Below are 26,668 nucleotides of genomic sequence, written 5' to 3' on the forward strand. Positions count from 1 at the left end.
CAGGCACTCGATTTTATTAGTGTTCATGAAATGGCCACATGCTCAGCTCAGTGTAAACCAGTATTTATTCTAAATACATTTGTTTGTGGTAAACCATAGTTCTCCAGTACAGATGGGCACCATTGATGGACATATTTTCTCCCTGTTGGCAAGTCCACATGGGAAGCCAAATTGTAATCAGGAACTAGGATCAGCGCCAAAGGCAGGTTAGATATACTTGGAGGAAATCTGTTTCATGCAGCCCCTGATGAAGGGCGATGAATTCTCTTTGCCTCACACGGTGCCTCTGGAATGACCCAAGTAACTGTGGCCACCAGCACCCATGTCTCTCTCTCTCCTGGACAGTACTGGGTGAAAGGTGCCAAGTTCTTACACTTAGGGAGTCCTTTTATCTAGACTGTGTTGATAATTCTTCTGTTAATATGTTCTTTCTCCAAATGGATATGAAACAGCAGCCTTCTAATGTAGCCAAGTTGCCTTCATTGGAGTTTTATATGGCCCCAGACATTTTAGTCACTCATGAACTGACAGTCTCTGGGTTTCTTCCTCAAGTGACCTCATCCATTTTGTGTGCATGTTAAGGAGGTTGACCCTCAGGAGATGAGATAATAGGTTTGCTGTTACTTCCTTACCACTGAGGAACACAGTCTGAGCTGTGATGAAGCATCGACTCTGGAGCTAGATTTCAGGGTTCAAACCTGAGCTTCAGCGTTTGCATGCTGTGTGACCTTGCTTCACCATTCTAAGCTTCTGTTTTCTTATCTATAGTAGGGGAATAGTGGTGGCACCTCCCTGGTAGGACTGTTATGAGGACCTGATGGGATAATCCATGCAGAGCATTTAGCAAGATAACTGATGTGTGGTAAATGCACAAGTACAAGGAAAATTATTGTTTACCGAGTGTTTGAATTCTGGCCGTTTCCTGACTATTCTTCATCCTCCAACTGTACTTATAAGATAAAATAAAGTTAATGACAAATGGCAAAAAAAAAAAGAAAACAAGATGTTGAGATATGTTGATGAAATTAAAATGGTAAGAAGAGGGGTATAAGCTATTGATATAAAGCAAAGCAGAGTTTCAGCACAGTTGAGATCTCATAAGATGTTAAAGATAGATCTAGAAGATGAAATACCCCTTCACGAACCCTCCCCTATTAAAACTAAAAGCAGAAGTAAGTTTAGAAACAGAGGTTGGAACTAAAGCATCAGCAAGTCTTTAAGTATCACCCCTTATCCTCAGTACCATTATAAGGCAGCCTTCCCCTTGGCTGCCTTCTGTAGTCTGGTGTTCTTTTTGGGCCCTGAGCACTGCTATCCAATGTTGCCCTCTTATTCCTGCCAGCTCCACTTCTGAAGCTCAGTCCCATTCTCCTCACCAGCTCTCCTTTACTTCACTGCACCTGTCGGTGGTGCTGTCATTCTCTGTCTCCAAACTGGAAATCTTTGTCATCTCTCATGAATGTCACACATTTGACTCTTTCCAATTGCTGTGCTTCTTAGATCCTTTAGGCCTTTAACACATGAAGTTAGAGCTCTTACCTTCACTTTCTTCATGCTCAAATCACTCTTGTATGCTGCTGCCCAATTTTCTCAAAACAGCCTACTTTGCCTCTACACTCTTTAGCTCTGCATTCAAGGTCTTTCACAATGCAGTCCTAACTATATTCCTTCACTGGAATTTGCATAGTTTGCTTATTTCTATCTTCTCTCTTTTGCTTATGTTATTTCCACTTCCTGGAATGCCTTGTCTGTCTATTTATCTGTATTCGAATTGTCTTTCAAGTTTTTCTTGATCACCCACTCATCCATCCATCCATCCATCCATCCATCTATCTATCTATCTATCTATCTATTCTACTGTTTTTGTAATACTTGCAAAGAACATGAACCTTTCCCCTTTCCTGGGGACAGCGTTGTGCCAGCCTGGCCTGAACTCACCCAAAACAAAAGAAAACACAAAGTCCAAGCAACCAAGAAGAAAGCATTTAGGTTACAGTCATTAGACCACCTGCGGCAGAATCTCCTTTGGGTGCTTGTAGAAGTACAGATTCCTGGGCCCCAGCCCAGCCCTGCTGAATTAGAAACCCTGATGGTAGGGTTAAGAATCTTCATTTTTAACAAATGTCAGAGGAGATTTTCACACTAAAACTTGAGAACTGCATATTTAGACTCCAGATAATGCCAAATTCAAAAGCCCAAAGCCTCCAATTCCTTATTTTCTTGTTAGAAACTGGCAGTATCCTGGCCCTTCTAATCCTCACCAAAACCATTGTTGGTGTGGCATCAGATGAGCTGAGCAACGATCAGAATGGGATAATTAGGCAGTTTTTTATTTAATTCCAAACCAGGTATTTATGGAATACCTTCATTACCTTTTGGACCATGAGATGTATTTATAAGCAAATGTGTGTACAAAAATTCCGAAGCTAAGGAGATAGATAGATAAGCTAACTAGACAAGATGTTGGAATTTTCTGTGACTTTTCAGTGGACAAACCAGTGTTTCTGCTCACACCGAATGGGTAAAGGAAGGCTAAGTTGAAATATGTATGTAATCTGTGAGTGCTTTATTGTAAACTTGGATGTAGAGGTTGAGATGAAAGCATATTCTTTTTTTTCTGGGGCTTTTTACAAGTTAATAATGAGAAAATTTTAAATTAGGTAATACATGCATGTTGTACAAAATTCAAAGGTCTCCTTCACACCTGTTTCCCAGCCACCCCGCTCCCCTCTCTAGAGGCAGCACTCTTATCAGTTTCTTGTTTTGTTTTTTTCCCAAAGATAGTGTACATATAAATAAGCATGTGTGTGTTTGTTACCCTTTCTTTCTTTCTCTCTTACTCTTTCTTTCTTTCCTTCCTTCCTTCCTTCCTTCCTTCCTTCCTTCCTTCCTTCCTTCCTTCCTTCCTTCCTTCCTTCCTTCCTTCCTTCCTTCCTTCCTTCCTTCCCTTCCTTCCTTCCTTCCTTCCTTCCTTCCTTCCTTTTCTTTCTTTCTTTCTTTCTTTCATTTTTTTAAAAGGTGACTGGTAAGGGGATCTTAACCCTTCGCTTGGTGTTGTCAGCACCACGCTCAGCCGGCCATCCCTATATAGGATCTGAACCCATGGCCTTGGTGTTATCAGCACGGCACTCTCCCAAGTGAGCCACGGGCTGGCCCTATTATTACTCTTTCTTTAAAAATACAAATACTAGTGTATTATTTACAGTGTTCTACAATGCCTTCTTCCCTTGATGTATCTTTTAGATCATTCCATATCAGTACAAATAGACATTTTTTCTAACAACTGCAAATTATTTCATTATTGGAGTGTTTCATACCTGATTAAACCAAACTCCTGTTGATGAACATTTAGACTGAATATTTGGCTATTGTAAACAATTCTGCAATGAGTTTGCTTGTATATACATCTTTGTGCATTTGTATTGGTATGTCTGTAGTATAACTTCCTATAAGTGAAAATTTTGAATCGAAGGGTATATGCATTATATATGTTGGTGTTACACTCAATTGCAGTTGTATCAGCTCATGATGATGCTAGCAGTACCTAACAGTGAGAAATACATTTTGATAGTGTTTGTTAAAATTTACTCTTTTTTGGAAACTGCTTATTTCACAATGTCCTAATATCTTTGTTTAGGTCTTTTGAAACAGTGTATAGCTATTTACAATTTATGGTTATTCTTTTTCAGCTTAGGAATCATATTTTGTACTTGATAGAAAACTATCAGACAGTGGTGATTGTTGGAGAAACGGGATGTGGGAAAAGCACGCAGATTCCTCAAGTGAGTACATATTTAATACATGTCTTTACACTTAAAATTTTTTTTTTTTAAAGATGACTGGTAAGGGGATCTTAACCCTTGGTTTGGTGTTGTCAGCACCACGCTGAGCCAGTGAGTTAACTGGCCATCCCTATATAGGATCCGAACCCGTGGCCTTAGTGTTATCAGCACCGCACTCTCCCGAGTGAGCCACGGGCTGGCCCTTTTACACTTAAATTTGGTTGGAAGGATTTTGTAACTTGAGAACTCTTCTTTCCTATCATTTGCATTTTTAAGGACTCCTCTCACTTAGGAAATATTCATCTCAACTAGATACTTTTTATTAAACTTCTAAGTCTTTTAATTTATTTGATTAGTACTAAAGTAACAGTTTGCTTTCAATTTATTATAATTCAAAAATAATAATGGAAGTCATCTTCTAAAAGGAACAATGAAGATTTATTCAAAGATGTATAATAGTTTTTCAGCTCAAATAAGTACAATTGAAAAGGTGGGGTAAAATGAATACCAGTATCGTTGTAAATAAAAATTGGTTATTATAGAATTATGCAGTGCTATGGGAGAAACCAAAATCATATCTGATGTGGATAAGAGTGAAGAGAAAGAGTAGGAAAGGCCCTGCAAAGGAAATGGCATTTGAAATAGACCTTGAACTATCAGTGGGAGCTGATTGGAAAGACGTTTCAATCCAGCGAATATTGTGGTTAGAGACTGGGGTGGAGAAGTGTAGGGTGAGGTCAGAGTGTGTCTTATGAGCCTTGACTTAAAGGCTCCAGAGTGGTCATTAAGCGACCAGGATTGAGAGTCCTGACAGGCTTTTCTTTCCTTTTTTAATGTTAATTTTTATTAAAGTATAAAATATATATAGCAAAGTGCCAATATCATAATTGTGCATCTTGATACATTTTCACAAGTGGATACACCTGTGTTACCATCACCCCGCTCAAGAAACAGAACATTACGAGAACCTCATAAGTCCTCTTGCGTCACCTTCTGATCTCTAACTGCCCTTTTTGCCTACCCCCACAAACATGAACACACAGGATAATTCGTATTCTGGCTTCTAACACTATAGATTAGTTTTGCCTATTTTTGAACTTTGTAAAGGAATAATAAAGCTGCTTTTGTCCAGCACTGTCTGTGTGAGATCTCTCCCCGTTGTTGAGTATAGTTGCAATTTCTTCATTCCCATTGCTGTGTGACAGGGGTCCACAAACCACAGCTCAGGGGCCAAATTCAGCCCACTGCCTATTTTTATAAATAAAGCTTTACTGATACACAGCCACACCTGTTCATTGATGTATTGCCTATGGCTGTTTTCATGCTACGGTGCAGAGTTGAGCAGTTGTGATGGAGACCTAAGACTAAAAATTTACTATTTGGTTCTTTACAGAAAAAGTTTGCTAACCCCTGGTATATAGTATTCCATGGTATGAATATTCCATGGTTTATTTCCTCTATCCTACTGTTGATTGACGTTTGAGTTGTTTCCAGTTTTTAGTCATGACTAGTGCTGCCGTGAACATTCCTGTGCTTGTCTTTGGTGAACATATGAGTATGTGCACATTCCTGCTGGGTCATACATTCAACTTTAGTAAATAAATGTCTATCAGATTTTCAACGTAATTGTGTCCTTGTACAGTTTGTGAGCAAGCAAGTGACATGATGAGCTGAGCTTTAGGTAGGTTTATTTAAATTCAGATGCAAGATGACTTGGAGATTAGAGGAGGCAGGCCATGGAAGGCTATTGTGGTAAGGAGAAGGGAGCTGTAATGGGGTCCTTGACCAAGAGGTTGTAGTGGGCTAATCTGGGAAGGGTAGGAATGAGAGCAATATTAGAGTTAGGGTCTATAGAAATTAGAAACTGGATGGATATTTGTGATGACAAAGGGGGAGGAATAAAGGTGGACACTGACTAAACACCTCTTGCTGCTTTGGAGAATAGTGGTAGTGTTAAATGCAATAGAAAAGTAAAGATTGTTTTTTGGGGGAAATTGATGTGTTTTTAATTTTATTCATTTATTTTATTTGTTATTGTATGCTTTTTGGCAGTGGCCATTAAGGGGATCTTAACCTTTGACCTTGGCGTTATTAGCACCACGCTCTAACCAAGTGAACTAACCAGTCAGCTCTGATTTATTTATTTATTTATTCATTTATTTTTATTTTTTAATTTTTTTAAAAGATGACCGGTAAGGGAATCTTAACCCTTGACTTGGTGTTGTCAGCACCACGCTCAGCCAGTGAGCTAACTGGCCATCCCTGTATAGGGATCCGAACCCAGGGCCTTGGTGTTCTCAGCACCACACTCTCCTGAGAGAGCCATGGGCTGGCCCAGCTCTGATTTTAAACAGACTTATTTTTTCCTGTATCATTGATGGTCTTTGATGACATTATTCACAGGAAAATTGGACTTGGAGTCTGAAGTTTGGCAGAGGTCAGACTTAGAGGGTGTGGACTTGGGGAGCATGCACATACTCATGACATGTGCAGGAGTGAGAAGGAACAGAAGGAGTTGAGAGGAGAATCAAGGACAAAGCCCTGGGAGCATCAACATTTAGGAGTCAGGAGCAGAAAGGAGACAGAATGGCAGCTGGAGAAAAAGAAAGGAAACAGGAGACTGTCCATGGTCAGAGAAAGCTGAAGAGGAGCGAGGTTTCTAGAGAGGTGGGTGGGTGGTGCTTTCAGCCTGCGGAGCAGGAGACCTGATTTGATTCTGGGTGGTTCATCTTAGGGAGAGTGAGTCCAGTGGTAGGGTCTTATGATTAAGAGATTGTCATGGGAAGGCGATGAAAATCCTGCTTTTTTGAACATGCTGAAGTCTGCCTGGTCCAGACTTGTGACATGCTGACATTTCTGTATGGTTCTCAATTCCTTTGTCTGCTTCCCTACCCCAATTCTGAACTGGGTTTAGGTTGGGACTTGAACATAGGTATTTTTAAAAAGTTCCCCAGGTTGGTCATGTAATGTGCAGCTAGGGTAAGGTAGGCAGAGGGAAAAGACCTAGTAGAGAAAGGACAATTTGAAATGCAGACGGCAGAGGGAATGGTGGCCTGAGGAAAAAGTATGTGCAGCTGGTATCAAGAGCCCAATACGTTACTTGTTGCTCACAGAGAAACTCAGTAGAAGGGCCAGGTTAAATTACTGAGTGATTATCAATTAGAGATTAATAATAATAATAAGTAAATATTATAATACAATATTAACAATAGTAAATGCACTTTACATGTATTGTAAACTAGCATTTTACATATGTTGATCTGTTTAGTCCTCAATAACCCTGTGAGGTAGGTACTATTATTATCTTCATTTTCCAGGTGAGGACACTGCAGAGAGTAGTGAGGTTGGTGAATACAGGGCAGAGTAAAAGGTCACATGATATTCGATAATTTTAGTTTGTTTTGGAATTGGTGTGTATGCTTATTTAGTAAACTAGTATAAACTACGTTATGGTAACATAAAACCTGAAAATCTCAGTGGCTTAAAAACACAAAAGTTTATTTCTTGTTCATACTGTGTGGTCATTTTGGCTTGGCTTTGAGACTGCTGCATGTCATCACTGGGACCAAGGCTGACTGCACAGCTCTCAGGTGGGACTTGCAGATCTTGTGGTAGATGATAGAATCATGAGCTGGCTCTTAGAACTTCTGACCAAAAGTGGTCCTTCTGTTCACATTTTATTGCTTTTCACAAAGCAAGTTACATAGCCAGGCCTGATAGCAGCAGGGTGACAATGTATATAGTCCTCCCACAGGGATGGGTAGCAGTTATTTGTAACAGTGATACAATATATATCACAATGATCTGGTCATTTTTTCTAGCAAGGCTTAGCTTTCAGGGAACAGAGCAGCCAACCTAGGGGCCAGGTCCAGGGAAAGATGGCTGCAAGGAGACAGAGAGGAGTAAGGGCTGAGGATCCAGGCTGGGGAACTGGGGAATGTGACAGCAAACTAAGGTCTTTTGTTTTTTTCTGGTGGCTGGCCCAGGAACCAAACCCTTGACCTTCGTGTTGGAAGGCTGCACCCTAACCAGCTAAACTAACCAGCCATCCCTTTCCCACCTTTTTTTAATTTTAAGATTCATTTAAATATTTTTAATGTTTCTGAATATTTAATAAGTTCACATGGTTTAAAATTCAAAAGGCATGAGAGGACTTAAAAAGAGAAAGATTTCCCTTCTGCTTTGTCTTCTGGTACTCCGTTCCTTTATGCATGTTATCAGTGTCTTGGGTAGAGATTTTTTATGCATTTACAGAGAAGTGAATATACAGTCGACCCTTGAAAAACATGGGTTTGAACTGTGTAGGTCCACTTATACTTGGATCTTTAAAAATAAATTTATCAGAAAATTTTTTGGAGATTTGCAGCAATTTGAAAAAACTCACATAGCCTAAATATCAAAAAAATTAAGAAAAAGTTAGGTATGTCATGAATGCATAGAATATTTGTAGACTCTAGCCTATGTTGTTTACTACCATAAGATATACAAAAATCTATTATTCAAAATTTACCAAAACTTATGCACGTAAACACAGACTCCCAATCAAGAGAAATGTAAACAAAAATAAAGGTGCAATATTAAATCATAACTGCACAAAATTAACTGCAGTACATACTACAGCACATTAACTGCAGTACAGTAATAATCTTGTAGCCACCTCCTGTTGCTGCCTCCTGTTGTGGCTCAAGTGGTGCCGGTGTCTGCTTCAAACATGTGTCAGGCTAATCACCTCCGCATGAGCAGTTCCTCTCTCCAGTAAATTGTGTATCAAGGTAAAAAGCGATCTCTTGTGGTTTTCTCTTTATGATTTCCTTTCCTTATTCTTTTTTTAAAGATGACCAGTAAGGAGATCTTAACCCTTAACTTGGTGTTGTCAGCACGATGCTCTCCCAAGTGGAGCTAACTGGCCATCCCTATATAGGGATCTGAACCTGTAGCCTTGGTGTTATCAGCACTGCACTCTCCCAAGTGAGCCACCGGTCGGCCCTCTCTTTATGATTTTCTTAGCAACATTTTCTTTTCTCTAGCTTTCATTATGGTGAGAATACAGTGTATGATACATTATAAAACATGTTAATCAACTGTTATGTTATTAGAAAAGGCTTCTGGTCAACAGTAGGCTATTAGTTGAGTTTTTGGGGAGTCAGAAGTTATACATGAATTTTCAACAGCATAGGTGGTCAATCCCCCTTTCCCCCACATTGTTCAAGAGCCAACTGTGTGTATGGATATATATATATATATATATATATATATATTCATATATGTATGCCCCCATTTTTAAAACACGAATGGTAGCATCTATACATGTTTTAATGCAACATTAAAACGTGTTGTCTTTTTTTACTTAATGTATCATTTTTTTCCTTCCTTTTTTCAATGTGTTATTCTTTTTTCAGTTCCATAGAGTCTAGTATGTGTATATAGTTTATTTTACCATTCCCCACTTGATGGACATTTAGGTTGTTTCCAGTTTTGTATTATCACAGTGATGCAGTGAGCCAATTTGCACATATATAATTTTGCATACTATATGTGTATTTATAGAATAAATATAGTAGTTATGGAGTTGCTGGCTCAAAGCACATGTACATTTGAATTTAATTATTTCTAAGGAATTGTATATTATTAAGAGCACTTTTTTGAGTAGGAAATACATTTACATGGTACAAAAATTCAAAAAGAAGAAAGGAATAAATGGCGAAAAGCAAGTCTCCTAATCTTTATTGTTGAAAATGGCTAGATCATGGTGATGGATTGTATCATTGGTCCAAATATCTGCTACCCATCCTGTGGAGGATTATTCCCTTTTCTACTAACCATTCAGTTCCCCTTCTCTGAGACAGTCATTGTGTCTAACTTATTGTGAAACTACATTTGAGTTATGGCCTAAGAAAATTGGAAAGACTGTGGAACTGAAGGTTACAGCAAGGATACAGAGCAGGTTTTTCTCAATAAACTGTTTTGCCAGATTTATATAATATCCTTCTGTGGAAAAATACAACACACTGAAACACCAAATGCTTGCTAGTTTTGAAATTCCACAACCTATATGTGGAATTAAGATATTTTTTACTAGAGCTCTGTCGAAACAATGGATTATGAAAACAAGCTCTTCTTAACTCCAGTTTTTATTAGTACTGTTATTGGTAGAGTTCTTCCTAATTCCATCCTTTAACTAGAATACCAGATTTGGTGGTCTTTAAAAAGGGTGGAGAAACAAGATGGAATTCAGCCTTTAGTTCAATGATCTCCCTCCATGACACCCCACTCCCTCCTCTTCTTCTCTCTTTTTTTTTTTTGGTGACTGGCCGGTACAGGGATCTGAACCCATGACCTTGGGGTTATAAGGCTGCACTCTAACTAATTGAACTAACAGGACAGCCCTCCACTGCCACTTGACATCAGGACTAAACCTGCTTTTGCAGTGTCTTTACATTTCCCCTCCCAGCAGTCACAAGCGTGTGGTAGAACTCTGAATCACACGGTGTGTTGAGGTGACTCGCCTCATGGACAGACTGTTGCTTTTTATGGAAGTTATTTTTTCTTTCACTTAACATTACTACTAAGGGATTGGCTACCTGTGTGTTTGTTTTAATTTCGATGGTAGAATTGTGTCCTGGTTGTATGCCACGGCTTTGGTTTGCTGAACCTGAATCCCAGCTCTTAGATTTTTATCTGTTTCCTTGGACAAGTTCTATGATCTCTGTCGTCTTAACTACGTACTGTTGATGATGCTATTACCTTCCTTATAGGATTTTTTGTGAGGATTAAATTGGATAATGCATGTAACGCATTCAGCACAGTTCCTGGCACTTAGTGAGGTACTCATTGGATTTTAGCTGTTATTCTCATAGTTCTGGTTTTGTGTTTGTGTTGATTGGGGTGACTGGTGGTATTTTGTGTCTGTATTTAATGCAAGAGAGAGAAATTTTATAGTTTTTATAGCAAAAAACCTACATTATAACATTTTGGTCCTTGCAGTCATTTTAAAAATTTTATTTTTAACTAATTTTAGACTAACAGAAAAGTTGCAAAAAATAATGCAGAATTTCCTTACATTCCACATACCATTTCTTCTAGTACAGTAATCAAAAGCAAGACACTAACAGTGATGCAATACTGGTAACTTGACTATAGATCTTATTTAAATCTCATTAGTTTCCCCATTAATGTTCTTTTTCAGTTTCAGGATCCTGTATTGTATTTATTTGTTATTCCTCCCTAGTCCTGTCTAGTCTGCCGAAAGTTCCTCAGTCTTTCCTCATCTTTTATGACCTGGACACTTGAAGAATACTGGGCATTTATTTTGTAGAATGTCCCTCAGTTTGGGTTTGTGTGATGTTTTCTGGTAGTTAGAGGGAGCTTATATGTTTTTGGCAAGAATATTACAGAGACGATGTTGTGTCCTTCTTAGTGTCTCATATCCAGGGGTTTAAGATGTGGATATGTTTTGTCACTGGTGATGTTAATTAACCTTGATCACTTGATAAGATGACAGGTTTCACCTGTATCCCATTGTAGTTGATAAATATCTTGGGGGAGATATTTTCAGACTGCAAATACTCCACTTCTATAAGGAAAAACTGTACTTTCTCCCCCATTTATTTATTTATTAGATTTTTATTTGTATCAATATAGATTCATGAATTTTTATTTTTTTCTATGGGTTAGAATCCGGTACTATCATTATTTTGTTGCTCAAATTATTCCAGCTTTGACTATTAGGAGCTTCTTCTGCTTGACTCCTGTTTTCTTTCTAAAGCCTCCACCCTTTTTTATTTTTGGCAGCTGTCCAGTAATGGGATCCAAACACTTGACTTTTGTGTTACAACACTGTGCTCTAATCAGCTGGGCTAACTGGCCGGACTCCATCTTTTTTTGACCACTTCCTTACTTTCTAGTACCGTGGTTTAGGCTTGTCTTATGTTTTTCCCTGTATAAGTACTGGTTTTTTTTATTCGTGAATGGTATTTAGAAATCAAGATCTGGATGTTAGAGTGCTTTATTGCTACTGAGGTGTCATTGCTATGAGTCTCAGTGGGCAGACCTGGGAAATATGTGTATGAATATTAACACATATAAATACAAGCATCTATCTATTTGTATCTGTCTATCTATCTATCTGTATATATACATATATATGTAAAACACCGTGAGTTTATGCTGATACATACTTCTGATTCCAATCCCACACCATAGAGCTTGTCTTAGTCTTTCCTTATTTGTAACTTTTCTCCAACAGTGAGAAACTTAGTCCTTATTATTTATAATACATTTATGTATTTGGTAAATTCTAGTATATACATAAAGTAGTTTCAGAATTGCTAACCCATACCCCTGTTGGGTATTTACTAACGTTTACTAACTAGATTACAGCATTTATGTACAGTTCTTTTTATCTTTAGCTTTTCAGCATCCAGTCAAGGTACTGTTTTCCATAGCTACCTAAGTTAGTTCTTTTCTTCTCCATCCTCTTCAGTGTGGGTGTGTTACTCATTTGTAATACAAAGAGGGTCATTTGTTAGTGTCTGTATTTCCTTTTGGTTTCCCTCCACATCCTGATTGGTTTTATTTATTTTGGGGGTATAGTATGTGAGACATAATTGTGATTCTAGGAGTCAGAGCTACACAAAAAAATGTATTCAAAGCATTGCTGCTGCCTCTTCCTCCCTGTTACCCTGTTTTGGTTTCCTCTTCTTTCCCCCGCTTTCCCGCTCGTTCTCTGTAGGCAAACATTATCTTTAGTTTCTGGTTTATCCTTGCTATATTTCTTTTGAAGAAATGAGCAGATATGTGCAATAGCATTTACATTTTTTTTTTTGTTACAGAAGTAATATATATTCATTGTAAAACAATTAGACATTATAAAAATACGTAACTCTGATAACCACTGTTATCCATATTGGATTTTGAGTGCATATAATCAAATACATACATGTATCAAATATATACCTAAATCTGATAAATACATTTAATCAAATTTAATCAAATGTTATATATGTTAATCTAATAGCATATATTTGTATATACAGAATTTAATTATTTATTTAATTTGGCTAAAATGTGTTATATAGTTGCTGTTTATATTGCACTGTCTCTGTGTGTACTTTAGAATTCTCTGTTCTGCAGATTTAGCGCTTTTTGGAGTGACCCATGGATAATTTTTTGTTCTCAAGGCATCTGTAGTACATGGATTTTTCAGGACTGGGGAGTCAGAATGCTGATTTTATACTGTGGTCCTTCTGTTTATCAGCTTTTATGTGAACTTAAGCAAATTATCTAACATTTCCAAGCCTTAGATCCCCTATTTGTAAAATAATTTCCAAAGTTCTGTTGGGACAAAAAATCTTTTCTCTGTGATTTGAACACAATGCAGGGTCATCATGGGGGAAATTGTTTCTGGAACAGCGATGTCCGATGTATACTGAAATGTGATTTTGCTTGTAGTATCTTGCAGAAGCTGGCTGGACAGCTGAAGGAAGAGTGGTAGGAGTGACCCAGCCTCGAAGAGTGGCTGCTGTTACAGTGAGTTTCTTTTTTATATTGCAAAGATTCTGTCTGCAATTTCTATTTCTGTGACTTATTTTTTTCTCATTTCCTAAAAGCTCTAAATGAATAGAAGTTGTTCTTTAAGAATTTAGTTCTTCAGAAGGGATTAATATACAGAGTAGACAAGGAACTCAATAGCAAAAAAACCCAAATAAAAAATGGGCAAATGATCTGAATAGATATTTCTCAAAAGGAGACATATAAATGGCCAACAAGTATATGAAAAAATACTCAACATCACTAATTATGAGGGAAATGCAAATCAAAACCACAACGAGATAACCTTTAACCCCAGTTAGAATGGCTGGTATCAAAAAGACAAAAAATGTAAATGCTGGTGAAGATGTGGAGAATGGGGAACTGTTATACACTGATGGTAGGAGTGTAAATCAGTACATCTATTATGGAAAACAGTATGGAGGTTCCTCAAAAACCTAAAAATAAGACTTCCATATGATCTAGCAGCCTACTTCTGGGTGTATATTCAAAGGAAAGGAAATCAGTATGTTGAAGCGAAATCTGCACCCCCATGTTTATTGCGTCACTATTCACAATAGCCAAGATGTGGAATCAACCTAGGTTTCCATCGACAGATGAATGGATAAAGAAAATGTGGTATATATACACAAATACTTTTCAGCCATAAAAAAGGATTAAATCCTGTCATTCATAGCAACACGGATGAGCCTGGAGGACATTATGTTAAGAGAAATAAGCCAGGCATAGAAAGATAAATACCGCATGTTCTCACTTGCATTTGGAAGCTAAAGTTGATCTCATAGAATTAGAGAGTAGAATAGTGGTTACTAGAGTCTAGAAGGGGTTGAGGCGAGGGGGTTTAGGGAGAGGTTGGTTAACAGATACAAAATTATAGCCAGATAGGAGGAATAAGTTGTAGTGATTTATAGTACTGTAGGTTGACTGTAGTTAACAATAATTAATTGTATGTTTTCAAATAGCTAGAAGAGAGGATTTTGAATGTTCCCAACACAAAGAAATGATAAATGCCAATTAACCTGATTTGATCATTACAAATTGTTTACATGTATCAAAATACCACCGTATGCTGTAAATATGTACAATTATTATGTCAAAAATATTAAAAGGAATTAAGTTCTTCAGTTTAAAAAGAACTATGATTTAAATATTTTTGTAAAATTGATACCTACAAATTATGAACATTTCAAATAATAATGGGCTGAGGAAGTTAAAACAAAATAAATAATTAAAAAAAACCCCAAATCTCACCATCATTCAAAAAACATTGTGAACATTTATGAACATCATTTCAAGCTTCTCTTAAAGATAAAGGTGAATGGTTGGCTGGCTGGATAGAAATAATTTTATAAAAATGGGATCATAACCATATATTTGCTTTTTGTTGAATTTTTAACAAGAGGAAACTGAAATGAAACAGAGTAGTTACTAATCTTTGGGTAAATATTTGTTCACCACAAGAGAATTTATTAAAGCTTGAAAAGTAAGAAAAAAGATTACAGAAAACTTTAGGATATTACTTATTTTTCAAACTATATGTTATACTTTCCTGTTGTGAAAGGAGAGGAAATTCATCTTTCCACCTTTTCTGCCTCTGTTTGTTATACATACAGTACTTTTTCATTTCAAGATTTATAATATATGTGTTCTTAATCATAATTCACATAGGTGTTTAACCTTAATTCTAGTTTAAATGGATTGAATGTTCATCACTAATTATTCTCCATGGTTTTGCCAACACTGAATTGCTCATTTTGCTTTATTTCTTGATTGGTTGAATTTTATCATTCATTAATTTTTTTTTACATGCTTGAGAATGCTTGATTGTGATCTTTGTTGATGTAAAATTCTCATTTCATACTCTCTTTCCCTGGGAGCTGTGCAGACTTTGCTCCACTGTCTTTTGGCATTGTGACATTTCTTAGTCTCCTGGGCCTGAATTCACTGCCGCTTCTTGTCTTTGTCATACAAGGATTGTTGGCTCTGCCTTTTAGGATGGTGACAGGTACACTAAGGAAGCCAGCAGTCTGCTCTGGTTGTGTGGAGGCCTGGGCCTCCTTCTTGATTCAGACCTTATAGTATTTGGCAGCTGTGTCTCCTGGTTTATCGTTTGGGCTTGTGGCTATCTCTTTCTTTCGTTGAAGATGGATTTTTTTGTTGATAATATGTTTTAATTCTTTTGATGGCTTTTTAATTAGCTTTGAGAGAGGGAAGTGGGAGTAAAAATGCCTTTATTTTGCCATCTTTACCTCGACAAGAAATTAATTTTATTTTCCAGTGTTATTTTTGCTCAGTACTGAGTTTCAATTATTGTGTAATTCTTCTTTCCGTAGTCCATTTCCTCATGGTCTCCAAGTTAGAAATTATTTGATGAACATTTTATAAGTCCTGCGTGATGTAAAAATGGGGGTAACAGTTTGGAAACTCCACTGCACTGTAACCTCATGGCCCTGAAAGATGACTCAGTTACCTAAACATTAGAGCAATTTTCCTTGTTTGTGGTTTGGAATTCCAGCTTTTAATCAGTTTGCATTTTAGCCCTAAATTTGTAGCTATGGATAACTTCCATGAAACTGCAAGCTTTCTCTCTTTTTTTTTTTAAAAAAAAGATGACTGGTAAGGGGATCTTAACCCTTGACTTGGTGTTATCAGCACCACACTCTCCCAAGTGAGCCACGGGCCGGCCCCACAAGCTTTCTCTTGAAAGAACAGAGAGTGTATAAATTAACCATGTAGTATTAATAGAGCTGTCAAATTTGAAATGCTACATCTCAGAAAGTACTTTGTGTGCAGACTAAAAACTGAAAACAATCTCAGAGCCTAAGAACAGATTATATAAGCCATTGCTTGATCTCTGGGAGAGGTAGTTAGTAATGAGTGTGCTCGTTGGACTCATGTGGTCTGGATTTAACTTCAAGACCAGGTTACCTCAAGCTCTAATGACTGTCTTATTTCAGTCTCTTTATTTGTAAAGAGGAGGATGTCTTCCCTCTCTCATGGGCCTTGCGCATATTTAATAAGACACAACTTGTGTGGCACTTAGAGCACAGCACTTGCCATGTAGTAGGTGCACAGTGATTGGTTTTTCTTTTTCTTTTTACCTCTCTTTCCCTATATATATTTGGTCTGTCAAAAAGATAATATTTGTTTAATTTAGCTGATGAGGTTATTGGGAGCAGAACTTAAATAGTAGGGGTAAAAATATATTAAAAAGCCACTAGAATATGACCTATGTATTTATAAATGATAAAATTTTTAAAAAGTAAAAATAAATACTTTTTATAATAAATGTATAAAAGTAGTAAAATAATAAGAATAAACAAGTTTGTCTTTTACCTTATAGACCTATAAAATGACTGTATTTTTATGGAGAGGATTCTTACATTTATGCCCATTTTTATACTCCTGTTTTCCCCAGAAGCTCCCAGTATCTCTATGCACACATTTTCTATTTGTACCATTTTCCGAGATTTATAATATAATGACATGTAAGGTTGAAACTGAAACAATAACAAAACTGTCCTGGCAAAATGCTGATTGAAATACAACCTCCAGAGGTAGAGCAGTGTAGGATGAATTTCTGGTTTTGTAAGATGTTTTGAAAGGCTACATGGTATAGGCCAGCTGCTTGATGATTGGTTCTGTTTTGGCCTCCTAGATCTGTAATTTCAAGTCACTAGGCAGAGCCTCTTCTGATCCTCATCTACTCTTCAGTTTCTTAAATGCTGATGGACAGACAGAGCCCCTGTACTTCAGAGCCTGGAGCTGCTGGGGCTGAATGGCTGGATCAGTAAGCCCTGTCTCAGGACACCTGCTGTGCCAGCCATGTCCCAAACTCAGGACTGGGGAACTACTAGGGATGGAGGGTTGTCTCACCTGTGAAATAGAGACTAAAAGCCTGCCTCCCTTGGGGGTTGCTATGCCAGATCCCCAGGAAATCGGTGTTAATATTGCTTCCCTTTGGTTCTTTCCAGTTAGGTAGTTTATGTAGTAAATGTTAAACTATTTGCTTTTAGATTAAACTAAGTGATAAGTATTATTGCTCCTCTGCTTTTATGGTTATTCATTATTTCAGATATTTTCTGATATTAAGTTAATAACATTTGAATAGCCTTCTTGGGGGAGTGCAGGGATCTTGCCTTAGGATTCTTTTTCCTCTTTCCTACACAAACCTTTTATTTGTCATATATTGGCGGGTGAAATTCTATGGTTAATGGTCTTCATAATATATTACTTATTTTGTCTTCGACTTTTACATTATTATGTTAACTTGGATCTTTTATTAGTCTTCTCATCCACTCATCTGCCTTTTTTTTTTTTTTGCAGCTGGCTGTCATGGGGATCTGAACCCGTGACCTTGGGATTATAAGGCTGCACTCTAACCAACTGAGCTAACTATTTAACCTGTGTTCTTGTTTTTCATTTCCCCTTAAAGTGGTTTTGGTAGGTGGAGCACTGTTATGAATTGTTTTAGGTACCTGGCTCTGAAAACATAATCCTTTTGCCTTTAAAGAGAAAATGAACTTGGTCTAGTTCTGAATTTTATCATTCCTGTTCTCTTGCCTTCATGGTCTGGTGGGAAGGTACTTTATTTCAAGGCTGAGAGATATGAAAAGTTGTCCCTGGTTGGTGTGCTCTTTCTTTAGGGAACAGGTTGAATCTTGTCATTTCTTTTCATTTTTTTTTGTTTTTTGCTTTGGTCACCAAAATTAGTGTTGAATTTGTGGCTCAACTGAAATAACTTGGGTATATTTATGTGTTTAAAATTTTCTGATTGGCTTTGAACTTTTGAATATGATCTGTAATTTCTTTGATCTTGATCTGTAATATCTTCATGTGATTTCATTTTTATTGATGATGTTCTTATAAGTTGCCCCAAGACCATTATAGAATGAAGCAAGAAATATATATGTTAATAAATCACTAAAGTTATCACATTTATTCTGTAATAACCTGCACCTTTTTTTCTCATTTTCCACTGTATTCACATGCTGCTTAAAAAGTAAATGACCTTTAGATTTTCCATAGTATATGCTATGTGCAGTAATTTCTGTCTCTATTTTCAGCATGATCTTTCTTCCCAAAGGTTGCAGGGAGAGTAGCTGAGGAAAGGGGTGCAGTGCTGGGCCACGAGGTGGGCTACTGCATCCGCTTTGATGACTGCACCGACCCACTGGCTACGAGAATTAAGGTGAAGTGCTCAATCTGCTTTTCTAGTGTAAATATGGAAGAAGATTGTTTGGGGGAAATTAAAAACATGCAGCCTCACTGCTGTACAAGACACTGATACTATGGCAGAAAGTGTAGGAAATCATCCTGGCCCTCAGGAACTTTATTCTGCTGGGAGGTACAGAGCTCTTTCAAAGAGTCCTTGAATCTTAGTCTAGAAAGGAACTTGGAAGTAAGGTTTAGACCTTGGTTCTACAGATGAGGAGGTTGAGGGCCTGGCAGGTTGAATGACTTGCGTGATGTTATATGCCCGTTGGTGACAAAACCAAGATTCAAAGCTGTCTTATGTGTGTTTTATTGTTTTTCCACTGACTCACACAGCTATCTAAATATAGAAACAAGTCTGTAAAAGCCTTAAAAAGAGGGACAAGGTAGTATAAATTGATAAAGTATAGAATTCATAAATGTTGTTTTCACTAGTTAGAAATTCCTCATTTTTACTTGGTAATGGATTTTATATGTATGTTCTTTGACCTAGTTGCTAATATTGAAATAATTAGTATTAGTAGTAATCAGTGTATAATCAACTCAACTACTATGTACGTACCACTCTGCTGGAATCAAAATCTAATCAGATAGTGCAATAAAACAATGAATGAAAGTACTCTGATGAAATGAAAATTGTTTATTAGAGGGCCGAGCCCGTGGCGCACTTGGTAGAGTGCTGCGCTGGCAGCGCGGCGACGCTCCCGCCGTGGGTTCGGATCCTATATAGGACTGACCGGTGCACTCACTGGCTGAGTGCCGGTCACGAAAAAACGACAAAAAAAAAAAAATAAATAAAATAAATAAATAAATAAAGAAAATTGTTTATTAGAATCTCAGCTACCTCTCAATTTGCAACAGAGGAAAATTAAAAATAATCAGATGAGCTAAATGAACAATGTAGTGATTTGTCTAAATACGAACCTTGTTTCCAAATTCTGTATTTTGTTACCTTTTACATTGATTTTCCTAGGTAAAGGGAATATTCTTTTGAACCATCAAATTTTGTATTTTAACTAGCTAATTTTCAGATGATTTTCAGTGGATTACATAACCAAATGATTCTTTTAGAGAATTTCATGAAAAGCTTTTGTATTTCATTAGTCATAATTTCAAGGCACTCAGTTCTTGACTGGTAGCTTGTCACTGGTGGCAGGTTCTCACTTTCACTCCTATATTTGTACGTGGCAGCTGGTACCAGGTCCAAGAAAAATATGATAGAAATGCATCTTGCTCTTAAAAACAAAACAAAAAAAGTAAAAACACTGAGATACAGCACATGAGGGAGATGTTTAGCCTTCTTAATGTACTGAATTTGTTTTGGGGTGAGAATAAGAACATCCATTTGTTACTGCATATTTATAAAGCATTTTATAAATGTTCATTAATCCTAAATATTAGTAGCTGGCATTCCTTGAACACCATCTGTGTGCTAGGTCCCGTACTAAACACATTACACATACTATCTCACTTAGTTCTCACAGTAACCCTATGAGGTAGATACTTTTATTACTTCATTTTACAAATGAGTCAGGCTCAGAGAGGGTAAGTAACTTGCCCAAGATTCACACAAGCTAGCAAGAGGTAGAGACAGGATCTGAACTCCCAGTAGTCTGACACCATAGCCCATGTTCTTAACCATGACTCTGTCTAGCTTCCCTAAAATAATATCAATTGAAGTTGAGGTTGCTAACCTCAATTGCTGCAAGTCTCCAGTCTTTGGGGCATTTTAAGAACAGTTATCTCAGATTTGTGGCATTTCCTTGGGCAGATACTGGTTGTCTTCATTGCCTGTTCATCAGCAGTACCAGTGGTGTAGGCCCAGGGGAAATAGGGCTTAACTGATGTTCATATAACACATGCAGGTGAAATTTTGGTAAAAGATTTGCAACCCCAGCTGAGGATCCCATGTTCGAAATCTTTTTTTTTTTTTTTTTTTTTTTTTTAAAAGATGACCGGTAAGGGGATCTTAACCCTTGACTTGGTGTTGTGAGCACCACGCTCAGCCAGTGAGCAAACCGGCCATCCGTATATGGGATCCGAACCCGGGGCCTTGGTGTTATCAGCACCGCACTCTCCCGAGTGAGCCACGGGCCGGCCCTCGAAATCTTTTTTGTGAACAGTTTCATTGCTTGATAATGAAAATGTTGGGGGATTCCCTCACAGTTTTTTGTGGGAATCGATTTGTACGCATGCTGGTGAAGAAGTTGTATTTGAACTTTACAAAAAATTATTAATGTATAATGTAAATGGATTATTTCTAAAACTTTGTTTTAATTTTTTAGTTTCTTACTGATGGAATGCTGGTCAGGGAAATGATGGTTGATCCACTGTTAACAAAATATAGGTAAATGTGTTTTTCCTGTGATAACTTTTCTAAAGTTTCTGAAGTTCACAAATAGATTGAGAAGCAGTTGTATTCACATTTGGGATTCATGTCTGTGTTCAGCTGCCCCAGAGCTTTTCTCTTGATCTTGGCTGCTGTGACCTTGATGTTTTTCTCAGAATTTAGGTAGTATGGCCCCTTACAGTCAGTCAAAAATGGGCACATTAAAATTCCTGTCATTATTTAAACAATCTGTTGACATGCCCTTTTTATCTTGCCTATGTCACACCTCAGGTCTGATGGTGACTGAAGAGCCACAGCACAACAGAGAAGTAACTGGGCAGTGTTTTGTTGAATGTAATACATAGAGTCCAAATAATTATTTATCACTTTCTTCTTCCTTGTGTGCCTTTGTCCATCACTTGTAGCGTTAAATTTGTCCCACCCAGGCCCTGTGGCATTTTGAGAGAGGATGTCACATTTGACTCCCTGGTATATGTGTGTCACAGCTGTGACACTTGCCTCCTTGGCTGTTTCTACAGCTTAACCGTCTTCAGGTGGTTGAGCCTTGCTTGTTATGATTTTTATGTGCTTTGTGGGGTTATAGGTTATGTTGTCATTTAAAATCAGGTATTAAACCCTCTGGAATCTGATGAGCATGATGAAACTCTTAAAGACAGCAATAAATACACCATTTTTTTTACCAAGATATATTGATGTCACCGTTTTTATTAGCTTAAGAATCACCTCATTGTCAAAGAAGAGTGACTTAGGTTTACTCTTGATACAAGGTGATTGCACGAGGGCTAAATCTCAGAAGTCCCTTTAATGGTGTAGATGGGATTATGGGGTGGTTTGTTGGATGCTCACTGAGAGCTTGCCTCTGATTCTCAGTGCCATCATGCTGGATGAAGCCCATGAAAGGACCTTGTACACCGACATTGCCATTGGCTTGCTGAAAAAGGTATGACCTCATTGCCAGATTTTTGTTTTTTTGTGTTTTTGTTTTGTTGCCTAATTAGGAAAGTAATTGTAGAAATTTGGGAAATCCAACAAAATACAAAGGAAAAGAATTAAAATCATTCATAATCCTACCTATTCAGAGAAAATCACTGGTAGAATGTTGGTATGTTTTCTTCTCTTTATGTCCGTGTATGTACGTGCATCTGTTTTGGCATAATAGGGATTGTATCATACATGCTAATTTGTATCTTGCATATTTCTCTTAACATTACATCAAGATAATTTCCCTGTGTCATTAAATATTCTTTGAAGACATTGTTTTTAATGGCTATATAATCACAGCTCTACCATAAAACATTTAACTTCTCCCCTACTGTTAGACATTTATGTCTTCCAGATTTTAAATACTGTTGCAGTGAACACTCCTGTATTTAAAATCCATTGCAGTTCTGTTTCTTTTCCTTAACTTTTTATTAAACAAACCAAAGAGTAGAGAAAAGGGTATAATGACCCCCATGTGCTCATCATCTGGCTTCAACAATTACAAGTCATGGCCAACCCTACCTCCACACTCTCTTCCCTGCCTGTATTTTCTGTTTGTTTGTTTGTTTTTGGACAAAAACCCAATCACAGGAATCTAGAGAGAGGAGGTATAGAACATAGTGATTAAGGGCATGGGCTCTGGGTCAGACTGCCTGGGTTCAAATTCTGATTGCTGAGTTCACTGATTTCTAAAATGGGGATAACAGTAATCTCTGCATCTGCATGGGTACACTTTCCTATATGCTAGCCACTAGCCACTTTTGATTATTTCCATTTAAGTTAATTAAAATAGAATAAAATAACAAATTTCAGTCTCTCAGTCACACTGGCTATCTTTCAAGATCTCTATAGCCACGTGTGGCTAGTGGTCTCTTCATTGGACAGTGCAGATGGGGGCATCTTCATCATTGAAGAGACTTCTGGACAGAACTGTATCATTATTTGTTGTGAGGCTTAAATAACGTAATATGAAACTCCTAGGATGGTACCTGGCATGGGGTCGCAAGTAGACTATGAGGTACCTTTGTGCAAATTAGAAAATCCTCTGGGAGGATGTCCACAGCTAGGTGAGGGGAAAGTGGGCTGGATTTCAGATGGCCCCATCCTCCTCAGCCAGGCATCCTTATGCAGTGTGTACTGTACAGCTATACGCAGGGATGCTGTAATAGCACATAGCTTAGTCTGTGTTAGCTGCTATTGTCATCATTTTCATTATTATTTTATACCTTGGCCAAAGATTTAGACGTTTTGATACTTATGAGGAATTATCCCACCAGCTTATTACCTTTTTCAGAAATAGTATAATAAGAGGGTCTGTTTCACTGAATATTTGCTAAAACTGAATATTAGCTTTAAAAAGTAAGTCCTTGGTAATGTGATAGATGAAAAAACAATCTCATTGTTATGTATTTTTGCTATAGCTTATTTGATCATTTCTCTATGCCTGTCAGTCATCTCATTTTTGAATAACTGTTAATATCTTTTGTCCATATTTCTGTCTTGGTGTTATCATTTATTGTTTGTTTGCTTTTAATGTACTTTATCATACTTTAACTATGTATACATAGATTCAGATTATCCCAAGACCCAGGTATCAGGAAAAAATGGTTTTATTCTCAGCAAATTCAAATTTGGGTCTTAAAGCTCCTTTATACTGTCTATAAAATTTTTTTAAGCTTTTCATTTTGGAAAATTCCCTACATTTACAAAATTGGAAAGAATAGTGTTATGACCACTCTTTTACCTATGACTTTAACAATTATTAATTTGTTAGTCTTATCTATAAGCTCTCCCCATCTCCCACCCAACAACAACAACAACAAACCACACACACTGGATTATTTCAAAGTAAATCACCCGTAAGTATTGCTCTGTTGTTATTGTTTCCTAATGCCTTCTTTTTTAGATTCAGAAAAAGCGAGGGGATCTTCGATTAATTGTGGCCTCAGCCACTCTGGATGCGGAGGTAAGAGCATCTCCTGCCTTTTCCTCCTCCTGCCATCAACACTGGAGTTGTTCACCATATCCCTGGGAAGTTCCCTCTAGCAAGAACTTATCTTTGGCAGAATGGCCTACCTTAATTACAGGGTCATCTGATGTCCTAGATTCTGTGTAATCAGAGGATACTCCTTTTCAGCTCGTGGGTGGAAATTAGTATGTAATTAAGTGAGTTCATAATTACCTACTTGTCTTGTTTCTGTACGTATTGTCTTTCTCCCCACACTGGCAGCTTCTTTTTATTTCTTTCTTCAGTATGAGGCTATATTTCTTGAATTTATTTATGGCTATAGCGTTTATATTTAGATTTTTTTGTGCAATTCAAGTTTCCCTTGTACAAATAATAATTTCCATGTTAAAATTTTCTATGGCTAAGTTTACATTATTTTTCTGTTTTGATGCCTAATATTTGTTCAAACGGGTTCAGCTCAACAAATAGTGTTGGCCACTGCTACACACACGCACACACACACAAGGGTACTTCAAAAAGTTTTTTTAATTCCATGGAAAAATGGAATACGATAATACGAATGGAAAAAGATAATAGGAATCCTTTCATGAACTTTTTGAAGACCCCTCATATATATATGTGCTAAACTCTGTGCTAGCTATATGTGATCGATACACTCCCTGACTCGTTGGGGAAGCAGACACATAGATAGATATTTACAGTTCAGTGTGTCCAAGGAGCTGAGGAGGGAGAACTTAACTGTACCTGGCTGGGGGGTGCCCAGCTTTCACAGAGGAGGTGACATCCTGGCTGGGCTTGAACGATGCTCAGCAGTTTTTGGATGGGCAGAGGTGGGGAAGTGCATTCTAGGCATGTACAGAATGACAGGGGCAGAAACCATGTGTTCAAGGAACTTTGAGTCTTAACTTGCCTGCTGGGGCCCCACATGGGTGATCTGTCTGTCCCCCAACCACCTCTCTGACTTCATCTCCTTCTACTTTCTCCAGTGCTCTCTGCCTTCCAGCTACATTGTTCCTCTTACTGTTACTCAAAAAAACCTGCTTGGAGTAGGTGGAGGTGTGTCTTTCTAGACCGTTCTTATCCCAGACATTCTCATGGCTCTCCCCTTATTTCATTCCAGTTTTGATCAGATATTATGTCCTCAGAGAGGCTTTTCTTGACTACCCTGTCTAAAACAGTGCCCCTATTGCTCTTTCTCCTCTTACTGATTGTTTTTTTCTGATTAACACTTATCACTACCAAAATTATAGGCATATTCAAGTGCTTGTTTATTGTGTGTCTCCCATCACTAAAATGTAAGCTTCATGAAGATCGGACTTTGACTGTCTTATTCATTATTTTATCCCTTCCACTTAAAACAGTGTTTGGCTTGACCCTACAGAGTAGGTGCTTGGGTTGAATGAATTCTGATTGAATGGGAAACAATGGGAGATTACAATGGAGAGGCAGGGGCGAGATGATGGAAGGCCTTATAGGCTAAGCAAAGGAGGATGGAATCTATCCTGTACCGGTTGGGAGCCAAGTGGGGCAGTGACTTGATCATATTCGGGTTCTACAAAGATCATTCTGGGTGTTGTGTAGAAGAGACAAGAACAGATGTGGAAATGCCAGTTAAGGAGGCCAGTTCTGTAATCAGGTGAGATGTGGAAAGGGCCTGGCTGTTGGCCTCTGGCTCCTGGTCACCCTGTGGTTTCAGGGATGCAGAACAACTTGCAGAGAGAATATATCTGCACATGTACCCACACTGGTTTCTCAGACCTTTTCATGTGCTGTCGGAGTCTGTTTTCTTAGGTCCGCCCATGATAACTTTTGGGTTTAACTCTTTTGCTGCCCTCTTTAATTCTCATCTCCTTCACCCATGACACCTGCTGGAATGAACCTCTCCAAGTTACCTCCTCTGTGACCGACTTGCACAATACATCTCTATTTTAACCTATCTTCTTTACCTCCTTCTCTCTTTTTTAAAAACTATTTCAAACAGTTTTTGTTGTGTTGAAAACTATAATGTCCAAGTCTTTTCTTAGATTCATTGTTAAATAATACTTACTAATTGCTCACAATTGCCTTTAGTTGTCTTTTGGTGTGGCATAGAGATTTTAAAAAACAGCCTCTTTCCGTTCTGCCCACAGTAGTTGCTGTATATGGTTTTCTGGGAGTAATTTATTAAGTGGCAAGGTAGGATGTAGGAGATTTGTCATACCTTGGTATGCTGTGATGTGGGGCATGCTGGGACTTCAGCAGCAGTCAGCTGGGCCTTTGGGGAGTGAGGGCCATTCCTTCCTTCATCCCTTCCTCACCTGCTCTGTGAGGGGAGACATGAGATATGTGTGTGTGTGAAGGGGGATCTGTGTGTGTGGGTCAGTCCTGTGTGAGGATGTGGGTGCCTGTGGGGTGTGGTACGTGAGTTCATATGTGAGAGTAAGAGAGTGAGAAAGAGGATGTGAGTGGGCTGAGGAGAGCAAGAGTGAGGAAGACTGTGTGGGGATGGGGTATGGCTTAGGTAGCATTTTGATCTAGAGGCCCAGGGGTGCTCAGAACTCATCCCCACCCCCCCAGCTGCTGGGTCTGTGGGCCACAGACTAAAATATCAAGTGCCTAGAGGAATAGGGCTGCTGATATGCCACCTGCTCTGGTTTCACTCAGGGACTGGGGTGGCCCAGCCTGCAGATGACACTGCACATGCAGCTGGGAGGCAGAAACAAGCTGAGTATGACAGGGGTTGACTAAATAGTTGTCTTGATTGGTTTAGCAGCATTGTTAATGGAAATCTAATTGAGTGAGCAGTTACATAACAGGACCAGGTATAAGTACACAGAGAGTATG

General features: G+C 38.0%; 1 protein-coding gene across 5 annotated transcripts in view; it reads left to right on the forward strand.

The window, feature by feature from the left end:
• The window catches only part of DHX35 (DEAH-box helicase 35), a 73,112-nt gene that overhangs the window by 6,622 nt on the left and 39,822 nt on the right, over nt 1-26,668 (forward strand). For all 5 annotated transcript variants that reach the window (XM_063092564.1, XM_063092590.1, XM_063092582.1 and 2 more), the window contains exons 3-8: nt 3,690-3,782; nt 13,233-13,310; nt 18,418-18,522; nt 20,831-20,892; nt 21,766-21,835; nt 23,783-23,842. In XM_063092564.1, coding sequence (XP_062948634.1) covers nt 3,690-3,782; nt 13,233-13,310; nt 18,418-18,522; nt 20,831-20,892; nt 21,766-21,835; nt 23,783-23,842 — 468 coding nt within the window. The remainder of the gene's footprint in view (nt 1-3,689; nt 3,783-13,232; nt 13,311-18,417; nt 18,523-20,830; nt 20,893-21,765; nt 21,836-23,782; nt 23,843-26,668) is intronic.

Source organism: Cynocephalus volans, chromosome 1, assembly GCF_027409185.1.
Source record: "Cynocephalus volans isolate mCynVol1 chromosome 1, mCynVol1.pri, whole genome shotgun sequence".
NCBI classification, from domain to species: domain Eukaryota; kingdom Metazoa; phylum Chordata; class Mammalia; order Dermoptera; family Cynocephalidae; genus Cynocephalus; species Cynocephalus volans.